The sequence below is a fragment of the Citrus clementina genome, unplaced genomic scaffold (genome assembly GCF_000493195.1).
Source record: "Citrus clementina cultivar Clemenules unplaced genomic scaffold, Citrus_clementina_v1.0 scaffold_2, whole genome shotgun sequence".
Classification (NCBI taxonomy): Eukaryota; Viridiplantae; Streptophyta; class Magnoliopsida; order Sapindales; family Rutaceae; genus Citrus; species Citrus x clementina.
Window position 1 is genome coordinate 4,361,102 of NW_006262688.1, and position 12,220 is coordinate 4,373,321.

At 32.7% G+C, this 12,220-nt stretch overlaps 1 protein-coding gene across 1 annotated transcript; it reads left to right on the top strand.

The window, feature by feature from the left end:
* The first annotated feature begins 5,968 nt into the window (after positions 1-5,968).
* On the top strand, positions 5,969-10,469 carry LOC18051919 (fasciclin-like arabinogalactan protein 17). Its single transcript, XM_006445752.2, has 3 exons — positions 5,969-7,394; positions 9,354-9,459; positions 10,026-10,469. Exons 1-2 carry the CDS (start codon positions 6,038-6,040, stop codon positions 9,425-9,427), a joined length of 1,431 nt encoding a protein of 476 aa, XP_006445815.1. The 5' UTR covers positions 5,969-6,037; the 3' UTR covers positions 9,428-9,459; positions 10,026-10,469.
* The last annotated feature ends 1,751 nt before the right edge of the window (positions 10,470-12,220 follow it).

Genomic DNA, 12,220 nt, shown 5'->3' on the forward strand with positions numbered 1-12,220 from the left:
AATCAAGCAAATTTTTTTTTATGCCGAATCAATATACACTCTGAAAGATATCATATCAGATGTAAAAAATGATTATGTAATCAATTTATCATACCAACAAGCATATTGGGCCATGGAGGCAGCTCTTGAATCAATACTAGGAGTTCTAAGAGAATCATATAATTTACTTCTCAAATATTGTCACGTCTTGAAAGACAAAAATCACCTTTTGGATAAGCATAATAACTTTTTGTACTATTTTTTTGGTTCTTGGATCTTGCATCAAGGATTTTGATTTAGTCCATGAGCCTAGTGGTTACTATAGACGAGACTCTTTTGAAAGGTAATTGCAGTGAGATTATGATAGTTGCAATAAGCTTGGATAAAATAACCAAATTTATCTGACAACCATTAAGATGGTAGATTTTTAGAAAATGATGCATCTTGGAAATGATTTATGACAAATTTGCATGGAGTTATTTGAATTGTTCCAGAGTTGATGTTTATATATGATTGTTGTACATCCATCCAAAAAGCTGTGTATACGGTATTTTCTAGTGCATTACACGATATTTTACAAGTATTCTTTTAAGCAGACATCTTAAGAAGTAGTAAAAGTATGTGATTCTGTAAAGTTTTTTTTTATATATAAAAAAATAGAGGGTTTGAAGTGTATGCATGTAGAAGTAGTAAAGTATTTGAAAGACGTAGGCTTTAATTATTAGACTCGGTCTCGTTTCGAAGGTCAAAGGCATGGCATTCTAACCACTAATATTGCCAACAACATTAATGCTTTAATAAAGGAACTAATAAAATTTTCTATCACTCAATTAGATGATCATTTTGGACTTACAATGCATAGTTTTATGATACAAAGAAAGTAGTTGAGTCAAAGACTACTTGACTTACAACTTAGGCACAGAAAATATACAATAATAGAAAAGAATTGCCATTAAAATGCATTTTTTCAATGTGTCTGACATCAATATTAGGTGAAGGAAGGTGGCATTAAGGAGGGTTTTGTTGACATAAGAAAAAAAAATGGAAATAAAGAGTATTTCAACTATATCAATTTGTTTGTGCTCATGCACTTGTTGTTTACCGATATCTCCAATTAGATCCTATAAGCTTTTATTTTCATTACTTGGTGAGATGGCCAACTAGAAATTCCAAAAGATGTCCAAACATTGTAGGTGAATCCACTAGATGTACCATCATTGTCTAATCCTCGATTCTCGAAAAACATGAAGGATACTATCTACAATTAACAATCTCCTTTGGTCTACTATAATTTGTGGTCGGTGTGGGAAGTGAGGCCATAACCATAAGACGTGTAAGAATTCCCTTATGGAAAATCCTCATTAATGGTTTAATAGAGTGTTTGAAGTTTTTTATTTTTAGGACTTGTATTATTTTTTATGTCAAAATAATTTATCTAATTTGGAATGATTTATATAAGGACTTTTGCAAAATCTTATTCTATGTAAGGATTTTTTATTAATCTAGTATCACTATGTTAATATTTAATGGTGTTGTATTATTGATTGAAAAGTATGTCAAAATTTAATGATGAAGACAAAATCAGACAACTCGGAAAAACTTGGTGATAGCGTATGTCGAATGAGTAAAATAGCAGACAACTAATGTGGTGACTAGTTTGTTGCTTCTTTTTTTTTTTAGATTTGTCAATTGCTTGATTTTGGTGACTGTCACATTTTGACGATGGTATATTCCATTTTAAGAATCACCACATTTCAACACTAAGCCAAATCATTTTAAAAATATTAGACAAGTAAATGACAATTAGCAATATAAAAATGAAACAAGACTTTATTAATGTTTAACAATATGCCTTTCTATAGGATATCATCCATAAAAATATCTATAGCAATCTTCTTCCTAAGTAAATCTCCACAATAGTTAAAGCTGGGTGCACAACATAACATTAAATAAGACATGTACATTAACATAAATACTAACAATATACGAGATTGCCGTTAAATTCAGAATCCTCCACGGCTAGAAAATGACTAAAAATTGACTTTTTGAACAATTCAAATTGAGTATTAGTTGACTGGCTTTTATAGATGTAGTTACAACACTATATCTTACTAAATTCTAAATGCAACTCGGGAAGTGATCCTCGATTGGTATCTTCAGTGACCAGGGATGTATCTTTAGTCAAACATATGTAAACAATAAATTAAGACAACATTGACACAAATTTTACAAAAAAAAGAAAAACTAAAATTCATAAAACTTGTTGTTGCTCAAATTCGGTTGGGCGAAAGCATGTTGTCACCTATATATTTGGCTGGGCGACACTGGCATGTTACTTGCATTACCCAGCTAGTAGCCTTTGCAATGCTTGGGCATTTTACTACAAGATGTAGGCATGTCGCTTGGATTGTCCAGTTAGCAGCCCATGCAATGCTTAGGCATTTTGTTGGGTGACACAGCTATGTTGCTTGAATTGTCCAACTTGCAGCTCTTGCCATGCATGGGCATTTGGTTGGGTGACGGAGGCAAGACACCGACATTTCCTATGCTTGGCATGGCCAAATTTTGGTCAACACGGGCAAACACCCACATTTCCAATTGGTTGACACACCAACTTTCTCTTAACTTCAAAATAATATTAAGTTTAGATCAATAATTTTTTAAAAATGTTAACACTTATTGTGCCATTTATTATACATCTCGGTCTTTAGAAAAGTTATAATATTTTCATGTCCAATATATATCCTAATGTTTAACTATCATTAATGATTTAAATAACATTTACTTAATGAAAAAAAAGAGGCAATAGAACTATAATTAAGTCAAAATTTGTTGGAAATTGAAATTATAACTCTCCTGAAATCACCACAAGAAGTAAATGAAATTGTCGTTAGAAGTGAAAGAACTCGTTGGAATTCAGGAAACTCCAAGAGTGAAGGAAATTGACGTGGGCATAGTTGGGGCTATAAAAATGTTGCTGGGTGATCATGTTGGGATTATACGCTCTTTTAAAGCATATTAATTTATTTTCTGATTAATAAAATATTGGAGATATTTTCAATTGCATAAATATTTTGAATAAGGTCCGTTTAATCATATTATATGTATTTATGTGATCATCATATGGATTCACAGAAGACATAAATACAAGTTATCTTATGATTAAATAAATTAAGTTCGCAGTTGATAAATAGAGTTGGACACTCTATTTTTATTTAGATTGTAGTAAATTCATTGAATGATTTGTCTTAATCATGCATGAATTTACTGATGTAGTTTGACTACATTGAGCTGGATCACATATGAGATTTAATTAACCTTGAAATGACAGTTAGACTTATTAAATCTCATAGGCATTGATTTTACTGTAATCTTAATCTTGAGTTAATTATGATTTCATGATTGTAATTGTTATTCCATTTGAGTTACCAATGGACACGACACATACTTGTAGTCAAGATTACCCGGTATCTTGGTGGGACCAATTATGAATATTGGAGTTATAGATTGACAATATAAAATTTGTACAACACATCTCTTGATGGGTTTTCGGTACTTGATCATAGAATTCTCTAGTCAGAGTGTATCAACATATTTAGTACGTTGAAAATGATCATTAGAGAAAACCAGTAAGAATCAAGGAACAAGATGTAATTAAATTGATTGGACAGTTGAGATATCGATTTAATTAATGATGTGGTCAAAGGATTGTGCAGTAAAGAAATCAATGTGGCTTGGAACGAATTATTATTCAAGCATAAAATTATGGAGGCCAGTTCCAATCTTTTAGTGGAGTAGATTTGGAATAAAATAATTTGGCTAGTTTAATTACAGGCATAATTATTGTAGCCACTATTATATGTTCCCAAATGATCCCCGAGTTAGCTCATTTAATTGACTGTGCCACTACTGGATTAATAAGCAAGATAACTAGCTATTTGAGTTAAAAGCCTAAATATATTAGTTAGTGAGAGGCTACATGTAATGTACTTGTGTTTAAGGGGCATTGTGTTATTTTACAAGGTGGGCCCTTATGACAAGAAAGAAGTAAGGTTACTTTTAGTATGTTGAAAATGATCATTAGAGAAAACTAGTAAGAATCAAGGAACAAGATGTAATTAAATTAATTGGACAGTTGAGATATCGATTTAATTAATGATGTTGTACACATGATTGTGCAGTAAAGAAATCAATGTGGCTTGAGACGAATTATTATTCAAGCATATAATTATGGAGGTTCGTTCCAATCTTTTAGTGGAGTAGATTTGGAATTAAATAATTTGGCAAGTTTAATTACAGGCCTAATTATTGTAGCCACTATTGTATGTTCCCAAATGATCCCCGGGTTAGCTCATTTAATTAACTGCGCCACTACTGGATTAATAAGCAAGATAACTAGTTATTTGAGTTAAAAGCCTAAATATATTAGTTAGTGAGAGCCTTCATGTAATGTAGTTGTGTCTAAGGGGCCTTGTGTTATTTTACAAGGTGAGCCCTTATGACAAGAAAGAAGTAACGTTACTTTTGGTTTATTATTTTAAATTTAAATCAAACTTGATTTAATAGAATAAAATAATATAAAAAATGGAACCTAAGGTTTTCACTAGATAGAAATATAAAAGAGCTTATTTTCTCCCAAATGAAAAAAGGCAGCCACTTTATACAGATCAGAGAAACAGATTTTCTCTTTGTTGTTGAGAGAAAAATTTTCTCGTGCTAGTTGCTTTGGTAGTGATAAAGGCGCCCACACGTCAAGTGCAAATCAAATCTGAGTCATAACTTGGAAGATTATTGGTGACAGTTCCTGATCTAACAAACGTGGTGGTGATGGATCGTGATCTAATAGGCGTGGTGGTGACGGATCGTGATTTGGGAGCCTAAATCACTTCAGCGAAAAAAGCTAAATCGGACTTTTAAGATACGATTTCTAGATTACGTATTCCTATATATTGAATGGGAGCGGTCCTAAAAAATTTTATAAAAATTTAAAAAATTAAATTTTCCCATACAGATCAATCCTAATGGGCGAAAGAATAGTTTTTTGAAAATATTTTGTATGTTTTATTTTAGGAATATTTCCGTCAAAGAAACTTGTAAATGATTGATATTGTTAAACAAAAAAAGAAACTGAAGTATGTCCTCTTAAATTAAAAATTAGAAAGTGGTGAATTGAGTAAATTTCCCAAGAACTTTCCTTTTCCCGTAAAACTTCACACGCCAGCAACTTTTCGATTCAAGTACGAAGTATTTCTTTACAAATTTTATTCCTACGTGTCACTTTTCGTTTTAACCGCAACAGACACTAATTCACCACACGTACCCCTCCACCAAACCAATCTCAACTCATCGACCTTTTGTCCTTCGCCCGAACACTAAACAGTTTAACAGACAAATATAAGATTTAAACAGGCGAATGAAATTGGGATCCTTATATTTTTAGGTTTTCTCAAATTGTAACCTAATTTGTCTATTATATCAACTTAGGTACATATAACATGAATAATGATTGTTTAGAAATAACTTAAATACTAAAAATATAATAATAATAATTTCATGTATGGCATCGAATAGTGAAAGTGACTTTTTGGGATGCCCTGCGAATCCAATCTTATAACATAAAATAATAAAATTCTATTCATTTATTAAATAATTTTATAAGTATTATATTTGAAATTTTATCATCACAAGGTATGAAACTTGGTTATATTAATTTATTTTTTATTTAAAAAATAAATTATATTTATTAAAATAATTTTTAGAGTGTAAATATTATTACTATTAATTTGAATGGGATGGATTAGTATTTGAGATTATGAAATTCTAAACATGATTAATAAGGTTCGACTCAAGTTGGACAATCCAACCCAAATTGTTCCCCGGGATCAGGGATCTATCTTATAGAGAAAGACAAATTACGTCTTTATATGATAATCTTTGAAAGATTAGGGATACCGTTGTTATTATATCCCAAACCGAAAGCAAAAAGGACGGGATGAAGAAGCAGGTGCAGCAGCTGACTGGCCTTTGAAGCGAATAAAGCTCAAGATATTTTTTCTATATGGTGCTGCTGCGAACAATTATTCGTTCATTCAATTCATTCTATTCGGTTTCAATGGCCGAAACTCGGAAACTCATTTCATTTCTTCTTTTAATGTTTATATTCCCTCTCCAACTCACGGCTTCAATGCAATTGCAAGGAAACAACGCAACTCACTCTGGCCAAATCAACTCCAACTCAGTCCTGGTCGCACTTCTCGACTCGCATTACACCGAACTCTCTGAGCTCGTCGAGAAAGCTCTCCTCTTGCAGCCACTCGAAGATGCTGTCGGCAAGCACAGCATCACCATTTTCGCTCCCAAAAATGAAGCTTTGGAGCGGGATCTCGATCCCGAGTTCAAGCGCTTCTTGCTCGAGCCAGGCAACTTGAAGTCTCTTCAGACGCTTTTGCTTCATCACATTGTCTCCACGCGAATAGAGTTAAACCGGACTGCCACCGAGTCAACTCAGCATCATACACTGTCCAGTGATTCAGTCGAGCTAACGAGTCATGATTCGGGTGATAAATTTATAAGTCAATCCAAGGTCATTCATCCGAACGCCGTGGACCGTCCAGATGGAGTCATCCACGGCATCGAACGGCTGCTAATCCCTCGATCCGTACAGCAAGATTTCAACAACCGAAGGAATCTCCGTTCAATCTCAGCCGTTAGACCGGAAGGAGCACCAGAGGTCGACCCGAGGACAAACCGGTTGAAGAAACCGACACCAGCCTCCAAACCCGGCTCATCTCCGGCCCTTCCGGTTTACTACGCAATGGCTCCCGGTCCTTCACTAGCTCCGGCCCCGGCACCAGGGCCGGGCGGGCCGCACCACCACTTCAACGGAGAGAAGCAAGTGAAGGATTTCATCCAAACGCTTTTACACTACGGCGGGTACAACGAAATGGCCGATATTTTAGTGAATCTGACGTCGCTGGCAACGGAAATGGGGCGGCTTGTGTCGGAGGGATATGTTTTGACGGTATTGGCGCCGAATGATGAAGCCATGGCTAAGCTGACGACGGACCAGCTGAGCGAGCCGGGAGCGCCGGAACAGATTATTTACTACCACGTGATTCCGGAGTATCAGACGGAGGAGAGCATGTACAATGCGGTGAGAAGATTCGGGAAGATTTCGTACGATACGCTGCGTTTGCCGCATAAAGTTTTGGCACAGGAAGCTGATGGGTCTGTGAAATTCGGCCATGGTGACGGATCGGCCTATTTGTTTGACCCCGATATTTATACCGATGGCCGAATTTCGGTTCAGGGAATTGACGGGGTTTTGTTCCCGCCCGAGGAAACGTCGACGAAATTATCGGAAAGTAAAAAAAATGTCAAAGTCGCTGTAAAACAAAAACCTGCAACAAGAAGAGGTATGTTCAAAATTTTTTTTTCTAAATCATAAAATTAATAATGCATTCTTGGGTATTATAATTAGTAAATAAATTATGATATTGCATCATTTTATTTTTATATTCACTTTGAAAAAAAAAAGCATATCGGGCGATTTACTTTGTATGGCAATTTTTTTTTTTTTATTCTTAAGTATCGGCCGGTTTTCGGGAATGGGAAATGCCGGTTTGGTGTGGTGTTAATAATGTTAATGTGTGTGTCGGCGAAGGGAGAATTGTCGGTGCGTTAGTGTTGGTCGGAGGTCATAATTGTCATTTCCTTTTTCTGCCTGCTTATGCTTTTTTGGGTTGTTCCCTGACTCAATGTGTCCGTGATGTTTTCATTAATGAAAATATGAAAATGATATGATACGGATAGGATGGAATTAGTGGTTTTGGATGCTTTTCCTTGTTAAGTTTTGTATGTGCTTGGCCTAAAAGTATTAGGGATGTGTTTTTCTTATTTTTTATATTTTGTATTTTATGTAAAGAAGATGATACTAAGGTTAAACTCATTTTGATGATCTCATCAAAATGAGACAAATTTGTTTACCTTGTTTATTTTTTCTTTTTATATGGGACGTGTTTTATAAGGATTTAAAGAAAATTACAATTAAATAGTATGAGAAGTGAATAGATAAGAAAATTTTATTTTTAAAGGATAGTTATACCCATTGTTTGACGAAGGAAATAGGTAGAAGAAGTTTCTTAGAATCCCCAAAAGACAGTCCAAGTTGGTCTGGAAGTTGGTTAAAAGTACTACTTCGAGATTAGGTTATTCGGCATAATTATCATGATCATCTTATCTGTAACAAAGCGGATAATGCCCAATTGAGGTGGTAGAAGGGGTTATTAGAGAATGTGTCATGTTCTGTATTAAGCCTATACTTTTGAGATTAGGATTAAATAAATCATTATTAAATTACAGAAATGTAATAATTTTACGTTGGTCTTGCTTTGGATAATTTTTTTTTTCAAGGCTAACATATTTCCATAAAAATCCTACTGCTTTTGACACTTTGCGCGGGTGTGAGCTGTGATCTTGATATATGTTGAAAATACATAATATGGAAACTGTCGGCTAGAAATGGAGATTCAGGAAATCTGAAGAAACAAACTGTCGGTGAAGTAGAAAATAGAAAAACGTTTTTGTAGGTTAGTAGTTGTTTTTGGAATTAAGTAAGCTCATAGGCCACGGTTCACACCAAATGGCCAGGAAGAATTAGTAAGAGTTAATACTAAAGTTATTGGAATCTTGACTTACTTTGTTGCCACTCCTTAAATAAAAACCTGACAGCTCACCTGCCTATTGATTTATAATTTCTTTTTCTTCAATTATTTTATGCTTTAAATTATCAGGCATGATTTGTTTTGTTTTATTGTGATTATTTTAGTCATCTCTTATTTATGGAGAAATATTGAATTATAAGATACGGGACCACTAGAGTATCCTGCCAATATTATTCTTTGCAAATTGCAAGTCATTATTAAAGTAACATGTATCTGATTCACCGCCGTCTATAATGAGATCTATCTCTGTTTGTTACCTCTTCCATTTCTTGCTGTCAGCCATGCGCATCTGATATATTAAGATTATTATTATTATTATACCATGTTTTAATTACATTTTTTATGAATGAAAATAAATTGAAATTGATGATGAAGTGGCTTAAAACAATATAGGTAGGATATTAGAACTAGTCCTGTCCTGGAGCTTATTTGATTGTAGAGTAAGCTAGTTTCGAGAGACTTAAGTCCATAAATGATTGATTTTTACTGTTATTTTATGACGTTCTGTGGTTGGAGAGTGTATTTCATCAACCGATGGAAGTTATTGAGTTGCTTTCTGTAGATTTGTTTATATTCAATTTAACGCATGAGGTCTGAATGGCTGATTTATTAGTACTAATGCAACTATTTTAATGGCACAATATGTGGCAGGAAAATTGCTTGAAGTGGCATGCCAGATGCTTGGTGCCTTTGGACAAGATTCCCATTTCAGCACATGCCAGTGAAAATTAAAAGAATACTTCAAACAAGGATAAAGGTAGAATTCCAATTCTGATGCCAAATCATTCTTATTTATTTTATACCCCAAAAAAAAAAAATATCATTCTCAACCCTCAAGCTACTAGTTTCCACTCCACAGGCCATAAATTACACTAGCTCTCCTGCCTTAGATTACATATGGCTCCATGACTAGTAGGCAGAGTAATCTATTAAAGGGACATAACATTTCTAATTTGTGTTTACCTATCTTTTGTAGTCATAAAAGTATTCCTTTCTACCAAACAACGACAAAAACATCTAATACTAATTAAGTATGACCTCTCTTATATGTTTGACGAAATTACAAGCATATAGCTTCGCATTCAAGCCTAAAAATTAAGCAGAAACCTTGCCCTTTCATAACGGAGTTTGCTGAAAAATTTATGAATCTAGAAACCTTAAGAAAGGTTAAAGATGATTCTTAAAAATTTTAAGGAGAATATATATTACTGGAGGTTTTTCATCATCTTTAAATACTTCATAGGTCTGTCAAAAATTGGATGAAGCAGAAATATTTATTCTGTAATAAATCACGCCTGGGTACTTGCTTTACTTGGAATGCAGGTGAACAGTGTAGAAAGTTTTTGGTATGAGATGTGGACTTCTTGCTTTTTCATTTTTTCACATGGGAGGCTGCATGCAAGAATGGGAAGGGTAACTGGAAAATTTGCAAGCAAAGTATTTGGCATTTGGTGTGATATTCATATTATATAATGTTAAATTCGATGGTTGTACGGGAAGGGAAAAAAAAGCCATGGTCGGCTTTCATCATTAGTTACAGATACCCTAAAAGGTGAAAGATTTTTTTTTTTAAATTTTTGTGTGTAATATGGTGGTGCTGAGCTGTCTACTGTGGATTGGTGGTGATAAGGAGTTTTGAGTGTGGGGATTAATTTTGTGTGCTCTTGTAGATGGAAAGAAAAAAAAAGTCTACTAAGTAGACATCCCGATCAATAAAAGAATAGACCAAAAATGTCCGTGGGAAATATGGTAAAATAAAAAGAAAATTCTTTTGTGTTCATGACAAATTATAAAATAAAATTGTAACTATCTTTATTTTTTCTGTGCAATTGTTTGCTCTTGCTCCCGCCCTTTCTCTACTCTCTGTCTCTACTTCATGATTGAATATCGTTATGTTTTGCGGCAATTGCAACATTGCAGATAACTAAGTTGTTCCGGTTTTCAGGTCAGAAGCTTATTACTAAAGAGTTAATGTTCCTTTAATTCCTATAGTCTAAGATAATCGTCTAATTATTTTTGTCTTTCCAAAAGTACTTGCAAGGTGTTTATCTTATAGTATATTTGCTTTCGTTAAAAATTTATTTAATTATCATCTATTTACGTATTTGTTAAAATTTCATGTTATATCAAATAAAAATATTATCTGACTTCCACTTGAAAAGTGAAATTTAATCCTAGAAAAGTAACAATATGAGTGTGTTGAATAATTTTTTTTAATACAATTGAAGCTGCTATGTAATTAGCTTAAAAGTAAAGGCTAAAAGCACTTGCCCCTTCCAAATACGAGAACATTCTCATCCCACTATTTTTATAAACCCACCTCAATTCTACAAAATAATTATAATAAATTCACATTATTTTACAAAATTATAAATTAACAACAAGTTTAAATAACTAATTAATTGAATCATTCTTTTAATTTTTTTAACGTCAGTCATTTAATAATTTTGATTATTTAAGATTGTTTTAAAATAAGTTTAATTTGATTATTTTACCCTTGTAATATGAAATGACCAGCTTACCCGAAGAAATATGTATTATTATAACTAATAGTTTAGACTCTAGACATATAGTTTTATGCTTTATAATCAAATAAATGTTTTAAATAAAATTTAATAATTTTCAAAATTCCATGTCATAAATACATCTTGTTAGTTTAGTTGAATATTAATATTCATTCTAATAAAGTAGTATTTATTCATAAATTTAGAAACAATAATATTTTTATAAAAGAAATTATTAAAGTTAAGTAATTAGTCCTCCAAATTAGTTCTTCATTTGAATTCTTAAAAAGTAATGTGAACTTATAATGATTTTTTGAAAGTAGAGTGGGTATACAAAAACTTGTGAGATAGAAATATCACCACCCCTTTCCAAAATCAATCAAAATAAAACTAAAGAGTAGTGATATCTGAACTCCACATATTTTTATAAGTATCCTTATTAAAGAATAAAAAAGTATTAAAGATAAAAATATTGTTATATATATATATATATATAATTTTTTTTTTTCAGAATTCAACATGGCTTTTTATGTGCGCACTACCTTTCTTCGATGGAATCGTCAGGCCCAATGTTGCACTTGCTCTGGTTCTTCTCAATAGTCGCCTGCCTAGAGCTTCTTCTTATCTGGGTTTTGATGGTTTGGTCGCCTGCTTTGGTGATGGTTGATCACTTGCACTTTCAGTACAGTGGGTGTTTGCTGAAATGATTGCTGCTGTCAATTTCCATTTTTTAAGCGGAAAAGGGCACATGTACTTTCGAGATTTTGGGAAAATAATTATATAGACTTTCAGGTTTTTAATAAGAAATACTGAGATTGTCTTTTGACTATAATATCTTATTTAGATAGTAATTAAAAAAAATTAACTTTAAAATTTTTCAATAAATACAAATATGATTTAAATAGTTTAATTTGTCTAATAGACTAATAATATTAGACTATTTTTAATACATAAAATAATTTTTAAAATGTAAATTATTGTATTTATTTTAATAATATATTTTATAATAAAATT

Bases quoted from the DNA above. Each gene is read 5' to 3' on its own strand.
- LOC18051919 (XM_006445752.2), top strand. From the start codon at position 6,038: ATGGTGCTGCTGCGAACAATTATTCGTTCATTCAATTCATTCTATTCG. The intron at 7,395-9,353 runs GTATGTTCAAAA...AATATGTGGCAG, and splicing joins AAAACCTGCAACAAGAAGAG to GAAAATTGCTTGAAGTGGCA.